Source organism: Pelodiscus sinensis, chromosome 19, assembly GCF_052426305.1.
Source record: "Pelodiscus sinensis isolate ZL-2025 chromosome 19, ASM5242630v1, whole genome shotgun sequence".
Classification (NCBI taxonomy): Eukaryota; Metazoa; Chordata; order Testudines; family Trionychidae; genus Pelodiscus; species Pelodiscus sinensis.
The window spans coordinates 21841576-21864371 of NC_143070.1; the positions used below are offsets into that span (position 1 = coordinate 21841576).

The 22796-nt window shown below is 50.3% G+C and overlaps 1 protein-coding gene across 1 annotated transcript; it reads left to right on the forward strand.

Annotated features, from left to right (window-relative positions):
- The first annotated feature begins 2276 nt into the window (after positions 1-2276).
- Positions 2277-22752, forward strand: LOC142821609 (uncharacterized). The gene is given in 4 exon segments (XM_075913115.2): positions 2277-2614; positions 13437-13630; positions 14886-14999; positions 15281-22752. Coding segments are annotated over 4 exon segments (2052 nt in total). The 5' UTR covers positions 2277-2330; the 3' UTR covers positions 16741-22752.
- The last annotated feature ends 44 nt before the right edge of the window (positions 22753-22796 follow it).

Genomic DNA, 22796 nt, shown 5'->3' on the forward strand with positions numbered 1-22796 from the left:
CATCTGCCTCAGTGCTAAGAGCCAGACATACTGTCTCAGGGCTTCCCCACAGGCTGCACAGGGGCTGGCAGGGAGCCTATGGAGCCACAAACTGGATGTTCGACAGCCTGGGCCAGTGGAGCTGCCTGGCACCTCCAGGAGCCTGTTGGGCCAGGGGCTTCCAGTCACAAACTGGACACCTGCCACCCTCATCTCTCCCCCTCGCACCCTGCCCCCAATCTCCTCATGGCTCCCCTCCCCCACCCTCGTAACTTCTGCCCCTCAGCTAGGGAGTCTCTGGCTCAGTCCCGCATCAGGAAGGCACAGGAGTGGACGAGGATCCCACATCCCAGGGATTCATGAGCCCATCCAACACTATGACATGGCTCCCCGTGATGGTCAGCGTGCAGTATGTATTGCACGGCTGCTCACCACAGACATGCAGCCTGGGTGATGTTGCCCAACCTGGTGCCAGCTCATGCTCAGTCCCCAGACCTCCCTGGGCACTGGCACATACTGGGTCAGTAGCCAGCTGGCTCCCCGGTATGTCCATGCAATTAAAACAGGCATTCGACTGGAAGAGATGAGGGCAGGGGCTGGTGTCTGGGAAATGCTGGGGGGTTGCTGCTGGTGCTGACCCCTCCTGGGACTGGCTGTACTTGTGGCACTGGGTGAGAGTTTGGTGCTTCTCAGGGGCTGTACGAGGGTTTGTTGTGACACCGGGAGCAACCCAAGGCCAGAAGAGGGGCAGAGCCAAGTATGCAACTCTGGTGTATCCGAGGAGGGAGGAACATCTCCTGCCTCGCACAGGAAGCTGCACACACCAGACAGGCCACCATGGAGCAATGGTTGCTCCACTCCTCCACATGCCCTTGAAGAGAAGCCAGGCCCCAAACCCTCATATCAGAGTGAGCTCTGGGGGAGGCACCCCCAGGAGGGAAGGACAAGGCAGGGCAGAAAGAACTTTCTCTCTCCCATGCTTAGACACTCGGGAAGGGGCAGGGAGCGAGGAGGATGGCGGAGGATAGGCAGACACAGAGGCATCTGCAGCTGTCCCATGTAGGCTGGTGCTACAGGACACACAGAGCTGGCGTCTCTGTTCCCTTGGGCCAGGCAGGAGCGCACCATGTGCATGTGTATGTCCGGCTGGTGCATTCATCCGGAGAGTAACTCTCATTCCCTTCTCTTGGCCAGTAAATCATTCATGACTGTGTCATAGACTGGCTGCAGGCACTGGATTTGCTTTCATCCCAGAGGTGCCAGTGACTTGGCTCCAGCTTCTGGCCAGGGTGGGGTGGCAGTGCCCAGGGGGAATGGGGAGGAGCAGAGGTGCCAGGACAGACTTGCCCATATTCAACAGTGGGAGGGGGCCCTTGGCCTTCTGTTCTGGTGCCCCCGAGGGGGATGGGCAAAGGTAGAGGTCACTCATTGTCACAAGTGTATCCTGTATCCATGGCAATATTGCACCTCTGCCCTAGGGGCTGGTGACAGGAAGGATGTGGCAGGGAGGGGCAGCAGCACATGGGGCTGGGAATGTCCCAGCCACCAGCACCTCCCAACCCTGGAGGAAAGGCTGGGGAGATTCTGGAGGGGAAAATGACAAACACCTACCCCATCCCAACCGCTGGGCCAGTCAGTGGGGGAGACAGGCCCCACTGGGGTGGGAATGTTCCAGCTCCTAGTGCACTGCCCAGGGGCTGCAGGGTGGGGGCTGGCAGAAGCAGCAAAGGGGAGGCAGCTCCCACCAGCTCCCACCAGCAACTCCAGAAGCAGGGAGACCTGGGGGTAAGAGGAACTGGGGAAGGTGGTTCCTGCAGCCCAGGGGTGGGACAGAGCAGCTGAGCCCAGAGCGTCTGTCTGCAGGGAGGGAGCCTGGGGGGAACTTTGGTGTGAAATCGACCCAACCCCCTTTGGAAACCTCCCCCATCGCCCCTCTCGGCTGAAGACTCACGTCCCCGCCCCCCTCCCCCGAGTGCCTGGTGGCCAATGGGGGCTGCGCCTGAAGGCAGCTGCACATGGAGACTCCCCCCTCATCCCCCTCCCCACCTAGGGATTGCGGCCAGAGGGGAGGTGAACCAGGAAAGTACCGCACCCCTCCCTCCTCCTGTGCAGAGCCTGCTCCCCGCCCCAGACCCTGTCCCTCTGCCCCCAGAATCCCTCCCACACCCACATTCCCTCTCAGAGCTCAACCACGCCCCCTCCTGCTCCCAGAGCCTGCACCCCGATCTCCTGACACGCCCCCCGTCCTGCCGCGAGGGGTATGTCCGGGAGGGCCGCGGGGGCAGCGCGCGGAGAGTGGTTACCTGTGAGATTGGGTTACGTGCGGGGGGAGAGTAATCGGGGCACGGAGCATGCGCGGTAGCGCCGCTGCCACTGTTCTCTACAGGCGCGTGTCCGGACGCTGGTACCGCGGAGAAAGCGGCTCCGGCCGCCCCTCCCCCCGTGCGTCTGACTGGGGCGCCTCCCGCCGGACCCGAGGGAACGACCCGGCCCCGCCTGGCTCCCCCGCTCGCCTCTGCCGGAGGAACCGCCCAGCGGCCCCTGGGCTGGAACACGGGGGGCGACTGTGGCCCTGGGCAAGCGCCCGAAGGGGGCGAACTCTGAGACCAGCTGCTGGTTCCGCTGCAAACCCGGGGTGCGTGCGTGCGGGGCGGTCACATGGGGGCAGAGGGGACCCCGGGCGGGGGGACCTATCCGTGGTGTTTGCAAACCGGCCCGTGGGGCGGGGCAGAGGTTTCCCGGGGGGGACATCTCAGGGCCCTTTCCAGGGCTGGGATCTGACGGGCACAACGTACCCAGGGCGACGCTTCCCTGCTGGGTGAGGGGAGCTCGCCTGCTAGCGGGGCTGGACGCAGGGAAATGTTTTAGCAGCAGCCTCTGCAAACCCGCAGTGGCCAAGCCTGGCTCTAGGGCTGGAAGAATCTCTGTTCGGTTTCTGGCTCACGATGTCGAGCAGGGGCAGGGAACCTAGGGCCCGGGGCTTGCCTGGCTCTGGCCACTGAAGCTCAGGGAACCCTCAAATATTGGAGAGCCTGCACTGGCTTTCACTCCTTGGGGCTTGGCCCACTCCCTGGGGTCTAGCCAATCAAAATCTACTAGACTGGACCTCCCCCTCCGCCCCCCCCGCCCCAGTGTGCTGAATGTGTGGAGTTAGGGGCCACATCAGGGAGGGTTTTACATTTTTTTCCTTCTCACTTCTTGGATGTGAGTGTGCAGCCCCTACCCCCCCCCCCAACTTTGTTTGTGGAGGGAATATGATGCATGAAATTGTAGGGGAGGCAAAACTTGTGCAGGGGCCAAACTGACCAGGTGGGTGTGGAGATCACACAACTGGCTGCAGAGCCAAGAGAGGGGCCAAAGGGTAAAATTAGGACAGGTAGCATGGTTAAAAACAGGATCTGCGCCCTGCCAGAAAAAAATTCCTGAAGGGGGGGCATTTGCAGTGTTTATAAAAATATAGGAGAGGAGACAGAAGGTTTTCTCCCTGCCAAGATGGAGGGTGGCAGCGCCCACCTCCCAGGGCTGTGTGGGTGGCCAGTGCCTGGAGAAGGTGCCTCTTCCCTTCCTGATAGGTGGGTGCTGCCCAAGGGGTGAGATTCAGTGGCTGAGCGCTGCCTGGGAGAGCTGTTGTTTTGCCTCCTGCCCAGCACTCTAGTTAGTGAGCAGACATCCCAGGCTAAAGGAACAGGGCTTGATTTAAGCCCGGCTGCAGGGTCCTGGCTTGTTCTTAAAATGGGTAAATTGTCCCATATTTTCTTTCTCCCTCCCCATCAGCAGTGGTGGGTCCTGCTGCTGCCAGATCCCTGCTCCCCAGCCACCCGCACGCCAGCAGGAAGTGGGGATTCCAGTGGCTGCTCCCCCAGTTGGTCCATCTGTACAGCCTCTGCTGGTTGTACTGATCTAGAACAACGTATCCTCTTCTCCTGCCCCCAAGCACCTCCCCTTTGCTTACGCTATCATAGAACTGGAAGAGACCTCAGAAGGTCATCAAGTCCAGCTGCCTGCTCTAGGCAGGACCAATCTCAACTAAATCAACCCAGCCAGGGCTTTGTCGAGCCGAGACTTAAACACCTTTTGGGATGGAGACTCCACTACTTCCCTAGGTAACCCATTCCAGTGCTTCACCACTCTCCTAGTGAAATAGTTTTTCCTAATATCCAACCTGGATCTTTCCCACCACAACTTGAGACCATTGCTCCTTGTTCTGCCATCCGTCACTACTGAGAACAGCCTTTCTCCAGCCTCTTTGGAACCTCCCTTCAGGAAGTTGAAGGCTGCTGTCAAATCCCCCCTCACTCTTCTCTTTTGCAGACTAAACAGACCCAATTCCCTCAGCCTCTCCTCATAGGTCATATGCTCCAGCCTCCTAATCATTTTGGTTGTCATCCGCTGGACCCTCTCCAATGTGTCCACATCCTTTTTGTAGTGGGGGGGCCCAGAACTGGACATAATACTCCAGATGTGGCCTCACCAGAACCGAATAAAGGGGAATAATCACATCTCTGGATCTGCTGGTAATGCTCCTCTTAAAGCAACCTAATATGCCATTAGCCTTCTTGGCTACAAGGGCACACTGTTGACTCATATCCACCTTCTCATCCACTGTAACCCCCAGGTCCTTTTCTGCAGATCTACTACTAAGCTGGTTGGTCCCCAGCCTGTAACAATGCTTGGGATTCTTCTGTCCCAAGTGCAGGACTCTACATTGGCAACAGCTTTTCATATGGACCCATGGGGAGGAGACCCACTGGATGTACTCACACTCACACTCACACTCACCAAACCAACCATCAACTTCAGCCTGGGCCTGTCCACACAAGAGATCTGCTTCCTGTACATGATAGTAGTAATCACTGATGGCCACATGAACACCAACCTATTCCAGACACCTACTGACTCCTCTTCTTACTTATATGCCTTATGCTTCCATCCAGGACACGTCACATGAGCCATTGTTTGCAGCCTGGCCCTAAGATCCAATTGGCTCTGCTCCCATCCCACAGACAGACACACCCACCATATCTTTACATGCATCTGACGAAGTGGGTCTTTGCCCACGAAAGCTTATGCTCCTACACTTCAGTTAGTCTATAAGGTGCCACAGGACTCCTCGTCGCTTTTGCAGATTCAGACTAACACGGCTACCCCTCTGATACTTGCCACCATATCTTTATCATCCATTCTTAACACTGACACGTAAGAACGGCCATACTGGGTCAGACCAAAGGTCCATCTAGCCCAATATCCTGTCTGCCGACAGTGGCCAGCAGCAAGTGCCCCAGAGAGGGTGGACCGAAGAAAATGATCAAGCGATTTGTCTCCTGCCATCCCTCTCCAGCCTCTGACAAACAGAGGCCAAGGACACCATTTTATCCCCTGGCTAATAGCCTTTTATGGACCTAACCTCCATGAAATTATCTAGCTTCTCTTTAAACTCTATTATAGTCCTAGCCTTCACAGCCTCCTCTGGCAAGGAGTTCCACATGTTGACTACACGCTGTGTGAAGAATAACTTTCTTTTATTAGTTTTAAACCTGCTCCCCATTAATTTCACTTGGTGTCCTCTAGTTCTTCTATTTAGGGAACTAATAAATAACTTTTCTTTATCTGCCCTCTCCACACCACTCATGATTTTATATACCTCTATCATATCCCCCCTCAGTCTCCTCTTTTCTAAACTGAAAAGTCCCAGTCGCTTTAACCTCTCCTCATATGGGACCCGTTCCAAACCCCTAATCATTTTAGTTGCCCTTTTCTGAACCCTTTCCAAGGCCAAAATATCTTTTTTGAGGTGAGGGGACAACATCTGTACACAGTATTCAAGATGTGGGCATACCATAGTTTTATACAGGGGCAGTAAGATATTCTGGGTCTTATTTTCTATCTCTTTCCTAATAATTCCTAGCATCCTATTTGCCTTTTTGACTGCCGCTGCACACTGCGTGGAAGTTCTCAGAGAACTGTCCATGATAACTCCAAGATCTCTTTCCTGATTTGTCGTAGCCAAATTAGCCCCCATCATGTTGTACCTATAGTTGGGGTTATTTTTCCCGATGTGCATTACTTTACACTTATCCACATGAAATTTCATTTGCCATTTTGTTGCCCAATCACTCAGTTTGGTGAGATCTTCTTGGAGTCCCTCACAGTCTGCTTTTGTCTTCACTATCCTAAACAGTTTTGTATCATCTGCAAACTTTACTACCTCACTGCTTACCTCTTTCTCCAGATCATTTATGAATAAGTTGAAAAGGATTGGTCCCAGGACTGACCCTTGGGTACACCACTAGTTACCCCTCTCCAATCTGAAAATTTACCATTTATTCCTACCCTTTGTTTCCTGGCTTTTAACTAGTTCTCAATCCAAGAAAGGACCTTCCCTCTTATCCCATGGCCATGTAATTTACACAAGAGCCTTTGGTGAGGGACCTTGTCAAAGGCTTTCTGAAAAGCCAAGTATACTATATCTACTGGATCCCCCTTGTCCACATGTTTGTTAACCCCTTCAAAGAACTCTTAACAAATTAGTAAGACAGGATTTCCCTTTTCAGAAACCATGTTGACTTTTGTCCAACAAATTATGTTCTTCTACATGCTTCACAATTTTATTCTTTACTATTGTTTCGACTAATTTGCCCGGTACTGAAGTTAGACTTACCAGTCTGTAATTGCCAGGATCGCCTCTAGAGCCCTTTTTAAATATTGGTGTCACGTTGGCTACCTTCCAGTCATTAGGTACGGAAGCCGATTTAAAGGATAGGTTACAAACCACAGATAATAGCTCAGCAATTTCCCATTTGAGTTCTTTTAGAACCCTTGGATGAATGCCATCCGGTCCCGGAGATTTGTTAACATTAAGTTTTTCTATTTGTTCCAAAACCTCCTCTAATGACACTTCAATCCGGGACAGTTCCTCAGATTCATCACACACAAAGGACGGTGCAGATTCAGGAATCTCCCCAACGTCCTCAGCCGTGAAGACTGAAGCAAAGAAATCATTTAGTTTCTCCGCAATGGTTTTATCGTCCTTGATTGCTCCTTTTATAGCTCGATCATCTAGGGGACCCACAGGTTTTTTTAGCCGGCTTCCTGCTTCTAATGTACTTAAAAAACATTTTGTTATTTCTTTTTGAGTTTTTGGCTAGCTGTTCCGCAAAATCTTTTTTTGCTTTTCTTATTACATTTTTACACTTGATTTGACAGTGTTTGTTCCTTTCTATTTATCTCACTAGGATTGGACTTCCACTTCTTAAAAGATACCTTTTTGTCCCTCACTGCTTCTTTTACATGGTGGTTAAGCCACGGTGACTCTTTTTTAGGTCTCTTGCTATGTTTTTTAATTTGGGGTATACATTTAAGTTGGGCCTCTTTTATGGTGTCTTTAAAAAGTTTCCATGCAGCTTTCAGGGATTTGGCTCTAGTCACTGTGCCTTTTAATTTCTGTTTAACTAACCTCCTCATTTTTGAATAATTCCCCTTTTTGAAATTAAATGCCAGTGTGCTGGACTGCTGAGGTGTTCTTCCCACCACAGGAATGTTGAATGTTATTATATTATGGTCACTATTCCCAAGCGGTCCTGTAATGGTTATATCCTGGACCTGATCCTGTGCTCCACTCAGGACTAAATAGAGAATTGCCTCTCCCCTTGTGGGTTCCTGCACCAGCTGCTCCAAGAAGCAGTCATTTAAGCCATTGAGAAATTTTATCTCCGCTTGTCTTCCTGAGGTGACATGTATCCAGTCAAAATCGGGGTAATTAAAATCCCCCATTATTATAGAGTTCTTTATTTTGGTAGCCTCTCTAATCTCCCTTAGCATTTCAATGTCACTATCGCTGTCCTGGTCAGGTGCTCGGTAATATATCCCTACTGCTAATTTCTTATTATTGGAGCATGGAATTACTATCCATAGCGATTCTATTGAACATGTTGATTCACTAAATATTTTTATTTCATTTGATTCTACATTATCTTTCACATACAATGCCACTCCGCCACCCACCTGGCCTGCTCTATCCTTTCTATATATTTTATATCCCGGTATGATTGTGTCCCACAGATTTTCCTCATTCCACCAGGTTTCAGTTTGTCAATCTTCTCATTTAATACGAGGTACTCTAGTTCACCCATCTTATTAGTCATACTCCTAGCATTTGTGTACAAGCACTTTAAAAATTTGCCACTGCTTATTTGTCTCCCTTCCCTGATGCATTGGATTCTTTGTATGCAGTTGTTTGTCTACTCTGGCCCATGGTTTGCCCTCTCCCCTCCTCTCTTTCTGACTACAGCTTAGAGAATCTCTATCAATGGATTCTCCTCTAAGAGAAGTCTCCCTCCGATTTACGTGCATCTCCGCACCAATCGGCTTTCCCCCATCTCTTAGTTTAAAAACTGCTCTGCGGCCTTTTTATTGTTTAGTGCCGGCAGTCTGGTTCCACCCTGGTTTAGGTGGAGCCCATCCTTCCTGTATAGGCTTCCCCTCTCCCAAAAGTGTCCCCAGTTCCTAATAAATCTAAACCCATCTTCCCTACACCATCGTCTCATCCACGCATTGAGACTCTGAAGCTCCGCCTGCCTACCTGGCCCTGCGCATGGAACTAGAAGAATTTCCGAGAATGCCACCATAGAGGTCCTGGATTTCAGTCTCTTTCCTAGCAGCCTAAATTTGGCCTCCAGGACATCTCTCCTACCCTTTCCTATGTCATTGGTACCTACATGTACCACGACCACTGGCTCCTCCCCAGCACTACACATAAGTCTATCTAGATGCCTCGAGAGATCCGCAACCTTCACACCAGGCAGGCAAGTGACCTTACGGTTCTCCCGGTCATCACAAACCCAACTATCTATGTTTCTAATGATCGAATCACCCACTACTAACACCTGCCTCTTCCTAACTGGCATTCCCTCCCCCTCAGAGGTATCCTCAGTGCGAGAGGATACCGCAACATCCTCTGGGAGGAGGGTCCCAACTACGGGATGGTTTCCCTCTGCTCCCATTGAATGCTCTGTTCCCTTGAGACTTTCATCCTCGTTAAGAGCACTGGGGCTTTCAGACTGGAGGTGGGACAGTACTACAGTGTCCTGAAAAGTCTCATCAACATAGCTCTCTACCTCCCTTAGCTCCTCCAGTTCAGCCACCCTGGCCTCCAAAATCCGAACTCGGTCTCTGAGGGTCAGGAGCTCCTTGCATCGGGTGTACACATACGCCACCCGCCCACAGGGCAGGTAATCATACATGTTACACTCAACACAATAAACAGGATAGACTCCACTCTGCTGCTGGGCTTCTGCCTCCATTTTTCTAATGAATAAGTTTAAGTATATACTGGGATTCTTTTAAAACCTCTGGACTATAGATTATTCTAAGAGTTATGTTTTAAAGTAGGTCAGAAGTCACTAGTGCCCTCTAGCCTCCCCCTCTAAACTCCCTCTCCAAACTCTCCTGTTAGCTGTTTCTGTTCGCGCTCTGAGACCAGGCGAATAGAAGTGGAAACACAGGAGAGGATTGCTAAAGCAAAGGCCCCACCAACTGACCATCCCACTCCCATGAATGTTCCAGTTCCTGTTCAATATCCCAGGAAAATCCAGACCCAGAGAGTAGAAAAACAACAGAGACTGTATCCTCCCAGGAGTTCAGTGTACAACTGGGTGGGTATGAGATATAATTGTGGCATGGCTAATATGTGTAATTGGGCTGGTATCTTCACCCAGCCCCAGAACATGTATGAGTGTAAATCTTCTGTGTTGCCTGTAGTTAACAGGGAGATTTGTGAAAGGAGTGAGTGTGAATCTGAGTTTTCTGTGGCTAGTCAGTACTATTGGGAGCCTGGCAGTTTGGCTGCTTGGAGGGGCAGTATGCCTATGGGGGAAGGGTTTCTTCCCAGTTCTTTGTCTACAGGAAGTGCCTGTCAGCTTGGGATGTCTGAGGAGAGTGCTGTGGGTCCAGATTTATTTCTGGAGACAGCTGAAGCCCAGAAAGGGGAGGACCTAGGTTTGTGTCTGCTGGGGACAGTGGTGCTGTAACTGGGGTGGGCTCAGTCAGTATCATGTCAGAAACTCAGGGATCAGACCAGACTGGTGCTTGTGTGTTACCTGTTGCTGGGAGGGAGGCGAGTGACTCTGTATGATCAGGGTACTACCCTAGCCAGGACACCCGGGGAGCAGCAGGGTGCGTGGGACCTACAGACAGTATGGAAGTGTGTAGTAGTCTAGAAAGCTTCAAGGGGGAGGGAGATGTGTCTGATCTCCCCCCAGATGAGTGTCTGTGTTTTCCTGAAAAGGGATTGTGTGGAGACTTGCCTGTTCAGGGGGTTAAGGAAACTCCAGGGGAGTTGATGATGGCTCAGCAGTTTGCTGTGCCTGAAGGGGGTGAAGGTGACTTGGGTATGGAAAGATCAATGTGGACAAGGGTGAGGAAGTTGCAGAGGGATTGGAGGTTGTTTCAGGTGGAGTGGAAGCAGCCAGGGAGATGAAACAGCCCTCTGGTGACCAAGTGACTGTGTTTGACCAGCTTGCTGGGAAGTGTGGGTTGCTGGAAAAAAAAGTGTTTCCAGTCTGAATCTGCGAAGGAACCAGAGATCCATAAGTCTATCAGGCCAGTAATCTACCCAGACCTGTTTCTGTGAGGCAGTGGCCTACTTGGAAAACTAGATTGAAAACAGCGGGGTGCCAGATTAATGTCTGGACTGCTTGCTTCATGATTAGCTGTGGGGAGCAAGGGAATTCCATAGCCATTGTGAGCAGGGGAGACACACTCAGACAGCCCTTTGTCTTTGGGATAGGGAGTTCTGAATTTGAACATACAGTGCAAAGGGGAGGGGCAAGACCTGCAACTTTTTAAATCTAAAAGGCCAGAATTGTCAGTGTACACTTGGGATGGATTTGTTCCTACTACTGTTAACTTTCATAACCACTGTACTGCTGGTACTAAGAATTGTAACAATGTCCATTGTACATAATCCTGTGCCAAAACCCTAGAAACTGTTAAGAAATGTACCCAAGGACACACTGTATGTTAAAAAGCCTTGTGACACTGGTATTTCACTGTTGATACCTGTACTTAGTTTTAGAGCTTCTCATCTGAGAAAGGGCATTCCAAAATTGGTGTGCTATGTGAAAGGGGAAACTGAGGCACAACTACATTTTGTTTTCATGGCTAAGTGCCAAGATACCTACATTATGGGGAATAAGGTTACATACATTGTCCCAGTATTAACTGGATTTCAAACCATTGCCAAAGCTGGCTCGGAGCAAGGGCATTGCTGTACCCACTAATGGGTGTTGGGTCCAAATTTTGTGAAAAGGGGCCCATGTAAGGTGTCTAATGAAAGCTTGTTCTCTGCTGATTCTATGTATGATACTTGTGTACATGTGTGATGTTTATATATTAAGTTATGGAATGGACTCTGTTCTTGTATATTATTTTTTTTTCTGTCTGGAAGGAAGCAATGGAAATGGACTGCTTGCATATGACCAGTTCCAGTTGGAAGATGCAAGGAACATCAAAGGGCCCTCTGAGGCTGACAATAAAGACTATTAAGCTAGATGTTTGTACTAGCCAGCCTGCATCAAGCACTCGGTGATTTATGTATGACAAGTGTTCTCATTAACAGGGCTCACCAAACCACGGCGAGCCCCGCTCGCCAGCCCCGCTCGCCAGCCACGCTCGCCAGCCACGCTGTCCGGCGATCTGCGCATGTGCAGATTGCCTAAGCCCGGCTCTTCCAGGTTACAATCTACTCGCCACAGGCGAGTAGTTTGTATAATTTGTAGAGCCCTGCTCATTAACAATCTTACTCTTAACCTTTTCTTTCTTTTATTAATATATCTTTAGAGTTTAGATTCTAAAGGATTGGCCCAGGGTGCTCTTGTGGGTAAGATCTAAAGTGAAAATTGGCCTGGAACTGTGGCTGAGTCCTTTGAACCAGGAGGATCTGTTTGGAGTTGGTGAGTGTGAGTTTTATAACCTCTCACCTGTGTGTGAGGCCTAAGTCTGATAGTGACACAGGGAAGTTGGGATGTCTAAGGGCTTTTGCTGGTGAGGCTTCCTGCTGGCCACAGTGTCAGCTGAAGTGCTCTGTGTTACTGGAGGGCTGCGTTGGGTAAGGACCCCAGTTGAGGGCAGTAAGTAGCCCTGGTTTTAAGCAATTAGCCCTGAGCTGATGCCCTCAGCAGTGCCAAGACCTGGCCTGGTGTATGATAGTGGTGTATTCCACAGGAGGCACAGAACCTAGTCAATTGAACTTTGGATCAGGACCTCATGCTACTCTACATTTGATTTTGAGACTGATAGTTTGATTGGTTAACGAGACGGTTCTGGACCCAATTACTTAAAACACTCTCTGTATGTCAGTTGTGATAATCCACAGATGTGGAAATACTTTTCATGTATTTCAATAGTCTAGTAAGATGTGCATGTACTTATTTACTATGTTTTATCTCAGACCTCCAGGAAGAAATCACATCCAGTGTAGCCAGAAGCTGTCCAGCACTGTCTGTGATTTGGTGCATGTGTCATGATCATGAGGGTTAGCCAGGAGCCTGGGAACTAAGGGGTTAACCTTACCTAAGTCAGGTAGATTCAGCCAATAGCAATGTAGGTAGGAATTTCAAACTGGGACAAAGGAATTTTTGGTTTTTCCCTCCTTTGTCCTGGGCAGTTCCCTCCAGCTACTGAAGGAGACAGACCTGTCTCTCTCTCCAAGAAATAATTCTTCACTCTTCTGTAAGTAGGGTAAAGTTTAAATCAATCCTTTAGGTTTTATTGTTTTATGGTTTGGGAAATGGGATCTGATGTCTGTGTACTTTAAAAAAATGTTTTAGCTTCCCTTTGTAACTAAGTTCTAGGCCCATGGTGGAGTTTCTCCATGAGTATTACTTTATTACTTTTCCATCTAGTCATTATGCTTGCAACAGGAATATTGTGGTGATAATAAAAGTTCTTTCTCTTTCCTTTTTATTAACCTGGTATTGTTAATGGTTGTGTCCTGGTTTGTACTTTAGGGGTGAGATTTCCAAAGTGATCTCTCCCCTGATTTTCATATCAATACTTGTGTGGTGGCAGTGGAGATTTTTATCCCCAAAATCTAGGTTGTTAAGATTTTAGGGAGAAGTTTTATACCAAAGCCTGGTAGATAAGGTTCTGGGGTACTTTTGCTGGCCTCCACTTCTGCATTTATTGTGCCAGAGAGGAGAAGGAGCCATGACAGTCCTACTACACTGTGATGCCAAAATCGAGGTTTTTTAAAATCAATTCTCTCTTTTTTTTTTGCAAGGCTCAGAGTACAGATGTAAGTGACTAATCAGGTAGTTGCATACCTGAGCAGCATATTCTTATCGGGTAGTCGAGTCACTGCTCAACTAGTCACTTCCCTCCCGCCTCGTTGCCAGAATGGGGCATGAAAAGGATTAAAGCCACTTCTGATATTTCTCTAATTCCCCTTCTCTCTCTAACAGGCTACAGCTGTCTGTCTCCAGCTCAGCCCCTGGCCTGCAGAGCCAGGGACAGGAAATGGCTGTGATGGAGCCGGTGACCTTCGAGGCGGTGGCTGTGTATTTCTCTGAGGAGGAATGGGCTCTGTTGGACCCAGGCCAGAGAGCCCTCTACTGGGATGTGATGCAGGAGAATTATGAGGCTGTGATCTGGCTGGGTAAGGATTCCTGTCCGCTTGGGTAACAGAAGCTGGATGGGCTCTGAGGAAGCTGGGTAGGGCTATGTTCAGGGTCCCCCATTGCCCCCACACCCAATAATCCTGTCTCCTGTGTGAGAGACTGTCCCCTCCATGGTCCCTCCCAGGGGAAACAGGTTCAGGGACATAACAGTGGTGCTGCTCTTCCCACAGCTAAGGTCTCCATGTACTTCCCCACATTTTGCCCATGTTGTGCCTTGGCCAGAGGTGTCAGTGGAAGGGTTCAGGCCGGAATGGTAGGTACCAGAGTTATGGAGCTGGGTGCGGCTGCTGTTAGTACTGCCGAGTCCCCTTTTGCTATTGTGCTGAGTCACTGGAAGGAAGATGCTGACTCAGAGTCCCTTCCTGCTTCTGGTATATTCTGTGCAGCGCAGAGGGGCACCAAATGGCAGGGTGCCTGGGAAACCACACACAAACCTGGGAAACCACACACAGGCTGCTGCTGGTACTGCAGAACCCAGGCTACCGAGGAGCAGCTGAGCTGCAGGGACACCTACAAGCAGCAGAGAAGCAGCACAGCCACTCTCTACCCTGTGCGACCACAGGAACTGCCCTGGTCAGATGTGGGGGCAACAACTGTTCTGAGCAGCTGGCAGGACCCACCTGGGCACAGGCAGTTGGGATCAGGAGTGCGGAACATAGGCAGGGCCTGAAGCAACCAGCCAAGGCTTCATTTTGCTATTCAGACAACTTCCTCTGCCTCCTTCTGGCCCAAGAGGAGCATCTGAGCTAAACAGCAGGGTGAGCCAAGCCCCCCAGCCAGGAACTTTGTGGACAGAGTCCTTGGGGAGCTAGAGCTCTGCTTGGTCCTTTCTCTCCAAGCCTAGTGACTTGCCATGTGGCAAGTGCAGTCTGAGTCCTGTCTGGGGACCTCAGAGTCAGACCTGCCAGCCCTCACTAGAACTCCTCTTCTGAGCAATATGTTTATGGCCTGGGATGGGGGGGATAGAACGGGTCATGAGGGAGACTTAGCTGTACTCTGGAGAGTGCAGCAGAGTGCTCAGCTCCCTTGGGAAACTAGCAGGGCCTTTCCAACGTGGGAGGAAGCATAGTTCCTGCAGGTGAGTGTGTCCTGGGTTCTTGTACCAGCCAGAGCTCAGTCTCTGCAAGGTGGGGAAGGAGCCTCTCTGGGTGGGCGACTCAGATCCTGGGTCTGGAAGCAGTAATGGCACAGACCTAAATGAACAAGATCAACTCTTAATTGCTCCCCAAAAAGGATTTCCAGACTCCAGAGCTCATGTACTCTCCTGGGTGGAGCGAGGGGAGGAGCTGCAGATTCCAGATCTCTAGGGCTGTGAAGAAGCGGAGATCATAAGTGATGCCCACACAGGTGAACAATCAACTAAACTGACTCTAACTAATTTCTGTGTCCTCAGAGCAGTTGTCACTTGTGCATTTTCATCACATCTCACCCTTCAGCCTGTCTTCAACTCCAGTCTGAGGGTGGTGATTGGGGAAAGGGTTGTGGGGAATGAGGGTGAACTCAGCTCATGATTATTCAATCTTTCCAGCTATTCTTTGGGCATGTTCTCCCTTTTCTAGTTCTCTTTTAGAGTTTTCTGTCAGCTCAGCGAAGGGAATGATTCCAGACCGGATTCTCTGTTCCAGCAGGTGATGGGAGGCCGACTGAGAGCCATAAGAAGAGTCTTCAGCAGGAAGGACTAGAGCGAATGGCTCCATGTGGGATGTTGTTGAGAAGAACTGAAGGGCATATTTCTCAAAGCCCTGAGCAAGGAGAGACCTGTGAGAGACAGCATAGCCCACAAAGGCAGCTGGGAAACCATCCAGGAGAGGGGCAGGGTAAATCCAGTCACAGAAACAGAGGGTTGAAAACAAACACAGAAACTGTTCAAGAGCAAATCCTCCATCAACAGTCCCTCTGCGCTTGCAGTAACTGTGCAACTCTTATTAAACATGGAAGAGCCCACACAGGAGAGAAACCTTTCAGCTGCTCTGACTGTGGAAAATACTTCAGTTACAAGTCACAGTTTGTTATTCATAGGAGAACCCACACAGGGGATAAACCCTTCAGCTGCTCTGACTGTGGGAAAAGTTTCAGTCAGAGCTCACATCTTCTTATCCATAGGAGAATCCACACAGGAGAGAAACCCTTTAGTTGCTCTGACTGTGGAAAATGCTTCAGTCACAGGTCACACCTTGTTATCCATAGGAGAACCCACACAGGGGAGAAACCCTTCAGCTGCTCTGTCTGTGGGAAAAGCTTCAGTGACCGTTCAGGCCTTGTTGCACATAGAAGAACGCACACAGGAGAGAAACCATTCAGTTGCTCTGACTGTGGTAAAAACTTCAGTCGGAGGTCAGACCTTGTTATCCATTGGACAACTCACACAGGAGAAAAACCCTTCAACTGCTCTGACTGTGGGAAAAGCTTCAGTCAGAGCTCAAATCTTCATATCCATAGGAGAACCCATACAGGAGAGAAACCCTTCAGCTGCTCTGACTGTGCAAAATGCTTCAGTCACAGGTCACACCTTGTTATCCATAGGAGAACCCACACAGGAGAGAAACCCTTCAGCTGCTCTGACTGTGGGAAAAGCTTCAGTGACAGTTCAAGACTTGTTGCACATAGGAGAACCCACACAGGGGAGAAACCCTTCAGCTGCTCTGACTGTGGGGAAAGCTTCATTCAGAGGTCACATCTTGTTAGACATAGGAGAACCCACACAGGGGAGAAACCCTTCAGCTGCTCTGACTGTGGGAAAAGTTTCAGTCGGAGCTCAAGCCTTGTTGCACATAGGAGAACCCACACAGGAGAGAAACCCTTCAGCTGTTCTGACTGTAGGAAAAGCTTCAGTCGGAGCTCAGGCCTTGTTGCACATAGGAGAACCCACACAGGGGATAAACCCTTCAGCTGCTCTGACTGTGGGGAAAGCTTCATTCAGAGGTCACATCTTGTTAGACATAGGAGAATGCACACAGGAGAGAAACCCTTCAGCTGCTCTGACTGTGGGAAAAGCTTTAGTCAGAGCTCAAATCTTGTTGCACATAGGAGAACACACGCAGGGGAGAAAGCCTATACTAGAGGTGGGCACAAGCCTCTCAATGGGTAGGATCCAGCCTGCCTAGGGCTTTGATCCTGCCTGGGAGGCAGTGCCAGGCACTGCCCTCCAATGGGCATGTGCTGCCTGGGAAGGAGCTTAACCCCACCCCTTTTCCTGCTGTGTAGCCAGTGGAAAGGAGGCAATGCTGAGGCTCTGCCACACGACCTGGGGCTAGCCCCGGAGGCTGGAGGCATGGTTGCCACTGTACCTGTGGCCTTCAAGGGCAACTCATGGCCACAGCCATAGAATCTTGTGCCTCTGGTGCCATGTGGCCATGGCAGGGGTATATCTGGGGCTGGCTTAGGTTGTGTGGCTGTGGCAGCGGCATCTCTGGCCCTGGGCCACATGGCTATGGTAGTGGTGTCACTGGCCTCTGTGGCTAGCCCTAGACTGTGTGGCTGCCACAGCAGCAGAGCCTCCCTCTGGGTCCACCAGGACAGTGTGTCTGGAAATGTTGCTGCAAGGGGGCACAAAGCCAGGTAATGTTCCCCCTCATCCCCAAACCCTCCCCACTCCACTTGTGTTCTACAGTTCTAATTTTATTGTTAGCGGCTTTACTTAAAAAAAAGAAAAAGGTTTAGTTATTTCGTTCTAGGTCCTAATGCAATACTCTGCTTGGACCTCATAATGCCTGATTCACCAGGTTTTAAGAAGTGCTCCCTTTGCCATGAGGCCATGCTGGCGTCAGATGGCCATTCAGCCTGCATTTGTTGTCTGGGAGAGGTGCATGTCCTACAAAAGTGGATGTATTGCTCCAAGCTAGCAGCCAGGGCACATAGGGACAGGGAGATCACCTCAAGATCTTGTTTGATAAAGCCTTACAGCCTTCAGATCCCCTCCACCCTCAAACTCAGAGGTGGGTATGGCACAGAAGCGAAGCGCTCTGGGGGTGGCCACAGTGAAGAGAGGCAGAGTGTCCCCCACCCACTCTTCACCTGCTGATCTGAGCAGCAGAGTCAGCAGAGGGGATAAACTGGGTACCTCCGGTGCTGCCCCATGGCTTCAAAAGCATCCCTGGCCACCAAATCTAAAAAGCTGCTGACCCCGTCTCCAAGTAGCAGTTCACCACCAGTGCCAAGATCAACACCGGCCCTGGGTACCCAAACTGAGACTCACTCCCAACCATCCTCAGCACCAGTGCTAATGCGACCATCAGCACCGCCCACATCTTTACTACTATTGGCACCAGGGCACTCAGTATCAACATTGGTGCCGCACCCTTTGGCGCCGCAGATAGCAGAACTGCAGACATTGGCACCAAAGGTACCACACAATGTGGGTGCAGGGTTAACTTCAGAGTGGCACCACATTGACACTGAGGAAAGCCGCTAATGAGACATACAGTCGTCAGTCCTATTTCCCCATCTCCGACTTTCTCTCTTTCTCCCTCACTGCCTATACATCATTCTCCTATACAAAGTTGTTGAAAAGGGATGTAGATTGTAAATGCTTTGAACACTAAGGAGAGGGGACCACCTCATAGAAGTGTAAAGGGTTTATTTATTAAGTTAAAACTGGGAAAAGAGGGAGATCTCACTCATATACTCAATAGTCTCAGGCAGGATGATAAGGCAAGCAGAAGGCAGTTCATGTTATCTGATCTTCCCATATTGACTCTTGAGCTGGTCCGCTGGCCAGGCGATCTGAGCATAGGACATTCTCTGGGAGGCTCCACTTGATGGTCAACCCCTTGTGGCTGTATCCCTCTCTCCTTTAAGGATTGGCCACATACAACTTCTGGATCCCTGGGCCTCTCAGGGCTGTGTGCACTGTTGTTTTCTCCTGCTGTTTACCTCAGAGTTTTCCCGCCTATTGTGTCCACCTCAGACAGTCTTCTGCACTCACTCAAGGAAGAGATAGGGGGTTAACAGATAACACTTTAAGGCTATGTCTACACTGGCAGCTTCTTGCACAAGAACAGTCATTCTTGAGCAAAATCTTGTCTGCTGTCTACACTGCACGTGCATTCTTGAGCCAGTAAATTTACAGTATAACATTGCAAAACAGGGCTTCTTCCAGAAGTTATTCTTTTCCTCACAAGGAATAAGCCCTCTTGCGTAAGAACTCTTCCACAAGAGGGCAGTATAGACAGGCAACATGAATTTCTTGTGCAAGAAGTCCCTATGGTTAAAATGGCCATTCGAGCTTTCTTGTGCAAGAGAGCTTCCACACTGCCATGGATGCTCTTGTGCAAAAGCACATGCCAGTGTTGACGCACTCTTGTGGAAGACTTTTTGCACAAGAACTCTTCTGCAAAACAGTTCTTGCGCAAGAAGCTGCCAGTATAGATGTAACCTAACAGTTTAGGGAGCCAAATAGCATCGTTAAAAGGTGAGAGAGAGAGCAGTGTACATTTTAACTCTTTCCTTGCTCCTCCTTTGTCTCCAACAGTAACTCAGGGACTCTGCTGCTGATCATGCAATAGAAGCACGTTGTGTTTAAACAGCTGCGGTATGAATGTACCTGAAAGTCATAAAGATCAGTGGATCTGTGTTAAAGGCAAGTGGCCCTTAATTAGAACCCCAATGTATGTTGTGTGCACACTGAAAGGTAGGAATGTGCACCAGGCAGTCTGATAATGGCATCTATGGTATGTTTGTAACAGGCTCCTGCCTATCTCCAGTCACATTTTCTGTCCCATATCCGAGCAATTTCCCCTGCCAATGCAATAGGCACTAGGCCATTTTTGCCCAGCTGGACATGGTTCCTGTTCTTCTGCACAGCACAGCACAGCCCATGGAGACCAAAGACCTGCCACTGGGCATTCAGATCACACCTTGGTTTAAATGAAATTAAAGAATCCCCAGACAATGGAATCCACTCTGTAATGGAACTGGAGAGGCAAATGTTCCTACTAAATAGACACTTGCCTAAGGGGGCACTTAGACTGCAATCAAACACCCTATTGCTGAGCTATACCCTCAGGCTACATCTACATTGACCTGTCTACACTGACCACGAGTACTTGTGCAAGAACACTGACGTTCTAATGTATAAAATCAGTGCTTCTTGCGCAAATACTCTGACGCTCCTGCTCAGGGATAAGCCCTCTTGCACAACTGTTCTTGTGCAAGAGGCCAGTGTAGACAGGGAACATCAATTTCTTGGGCAAGAAAGCCCGATGTTTAAAATGGCCATTGGAGCTTTCTTGTGCACGAGAGCGTCTACACTGGCATGGATGCTCTTGCACAAAAGCACATCTTTTGTGCAAAGGCACATGCCAGTGTAGACGCTCGCTTACTCAAATACTCAACACAAAAACTCTTGCGTTAAAGAGTATTTGTGCAAAATCTTGCCAATATAGACGTAGCCTCAGAGAATCCTCATTCTGTATCCAGTGTTGGGAAGTGGACAGGGAACAAGAGGCTTTTGTACACACCTCTGATAGGATGAACCCTTAGGCTATGTCTTACAGTGGTGGGTTCTTGTGCAAGAACATGGCAGTTTGGACACTCTCTTGTGCAAGAAAGCTCTGATGGCCATTTTAGCCATAGGGCTTTCTTGCTCAAGAAACCCCTGCTGTGGGTCCACACTGCCTTCTTGCGCAAGAGCTCCTGCACAAGAGGGCTTACACCTGTTAGAAAAGAGCATAGCTCTTATGCAAGAAGCCCTCTCTTTCCATGCCCTACTATAAATCTTGCACAAGAGTGGGCAGGCAGTGTGGATGCTCTGTGGAAGAACAGCCATTCTGATTTCAGACTGTGACTGGTCCTAACAAGGAATTTGTCCTGAAAAGAGCAGAACTGGGGCAGGACAGAGAGTCATGAGAAATGAAGCAGCTAGAGGAACACCAGGAGTACAGAGCTGAGAGTCACAGGTATCCCCCCAAAGGCATTAGCTCTAGGTCACCTGGTGTAATGGGCAGTACTTAGGACTCTGAATCCTGCAATGAGGGTTCAAATCTCATTTGGACCTACAAGGGCTTCCCCCCTCATGTTTTAAGGCTTCCTTTCTCTCAGGTTTAACAAATAGGTTTTTTTCTCCTGCTGGGTGTCTGAGGCCCACTAGAGCTTGATCTCCAAACTGAGCAGACTCATGTGAGGGGCCTGATGCCATCACAGCTGCAGGGCAGTTCACCCACCCAGCCCCTGACCTTAGCCCATGTGGGGAGGCAGCCAGACAGTGTAAGCAGAACAGAGTGTTGCAGGGAAGGGGCAACTCTATTGCTCCGCCCACCTTGTTGCTGAGCCCACAACATCCCTGCAGCTGCCCCAGGCTCCTTTCTGAAAGGGCCACTTGTGCAACTGTTTCCTGTGGGCTGGGTAGCTCTGCTGCCATGCTGATGGAGGGAAGAGACTGGGCAGCAAGACCCGGCTGGCAAGAGGGTTTTGCTGCTGCTGCTGTAGCTGAAGGAAAAGGGTCCCTCCTCCAACCAGCAGCTCCCAAGTGCAGAGTCCTGAGTCTTTGGCTGGGCGGGTCATTAAGCAGATGAGGGGCTGAGCTGCCGCACAGCTTAGAGGAATCTGGGCTCTGGGTTAGGAGTGAGGGGCTCTGTGGGGCTGGGAGAAACCCAGGCAGGTAGCAGGAGCTGAAACTCAGGAGTGAGGGCACCACAGGGCTAGGCTGGCAGAGGCTTCACAACAGGAGTCAGCAGCAGCATGGAGCTGGGGGTTGCCCAGGCATGGAGCAGGGGGCTGTGTATTGGGAGTGAGGGCACCACAGGGCTAGGCTGGCAGAGGCTTCACAACAGGAGTCAGCAGCAGCATGGAGCTGGGGGTTGCCCAGGCATGGAGCAGGGGGCTGTGTATTGGGAGTGAGGGCACCACAAGGCTGGACTGGCAGGGAAGCAAATAGCATCAGGAGTCTTTCCACCAGGGTCTAGCTGCCCAATTTCCTCCCCACGGTGCTGGACCTCTGACCACTTCAGCCACCAGGTCAGCCTGGGAGCTAAGGCAAGAATGGGGGGAGGAAGTGAGTCAAATGGGGTGGGGGAATGCTTGTCTTGCCTTTTTGGGCAGTGCATGACACTATCCCTTGTGTGTGGCATGGCTGCCAAGCACCTTGGACAGAGAATTACAGGCCAAGAACATCAACTTGTAATAGCCAAAGTAACTCAGATCAGTGTGCATTGTACTGAAGCTCTAAAGGTCCTTCATTCAATCCCATGTTTTGGCATTTCTCTAGGTGCAATAGCATCCTCTTCCAAAATTTCACTTGCTTGTGTGTGGGTGGTGCTAGTGCATTGTCTCATCAAATCACACATTTTGGGGTTCTGTGTGTGGCCCACCCAGAGACGGCCTGTGCCTATAGGCAAACTCAGAAGTGGCAGCCCTGGAGGAAGGCTTCCCTGTGCCACAGGAGGAGTGAGTTGTCCGTGGAGGAGGAGCACAGGGGAGGCACACACCGGCTTCCCCTGCACCGCAGAAGGGGAGTTCAGCCCCGGGGGAGGCACGCGCTGGCTTCCCCTGTGCTGCCGGAGGGGGGTTTGGTCCCAGAAGAGGTGGATGTGGGGGTTCCCTGCCCTGCATGAGGGGGGTGTTGGCCCCAGGGAGGCACACGCTGGCTTCCCCTGCGCCATGGGGGGGAGGGTTTGGCCTTGGGAGAGGCATGCACAGGGGTTCCCTGCGCCTCAGGAGGAGGGGGGTTGGTCCTGGGAGAGGTGTGCACCAGCTTCCCTTTGGGGGGGCAGAATCCTGGGAGGAGGTGAGTGCAGTGGACTCTCTCCCCACACTGGCACCCTGTTCCCTCTCCCCAGCCCCCCCCCCAGCCACAGAACTCCATCCCCAGTCCCCCTCTCCCGAGCCACAGAACTCCATCCCCAGCCTCCCTTTCCCCAGCAATGTAGTAATGGCAGTTAAAGCAGGATAGCATAATGGACTATTTTGGATTTGTAGTAATAAAAATTATAATTAACATTTGTAATGCATTTTTATTTGAAATTGTACTGAAATATCGTCTAACTGTTGTGTACAAATCTCTTCTGAAAATTTCGTGTTTCTATTTTAATCTGATCTCAGAAACATTGGTTGGATGGACAAACCGAATAATTATGCCTGTTTAAATAAATATGCTTAAAAAACATTACATGGAAAATAGAGGCAAAATGTTTCCCAGTTTATGAAAAA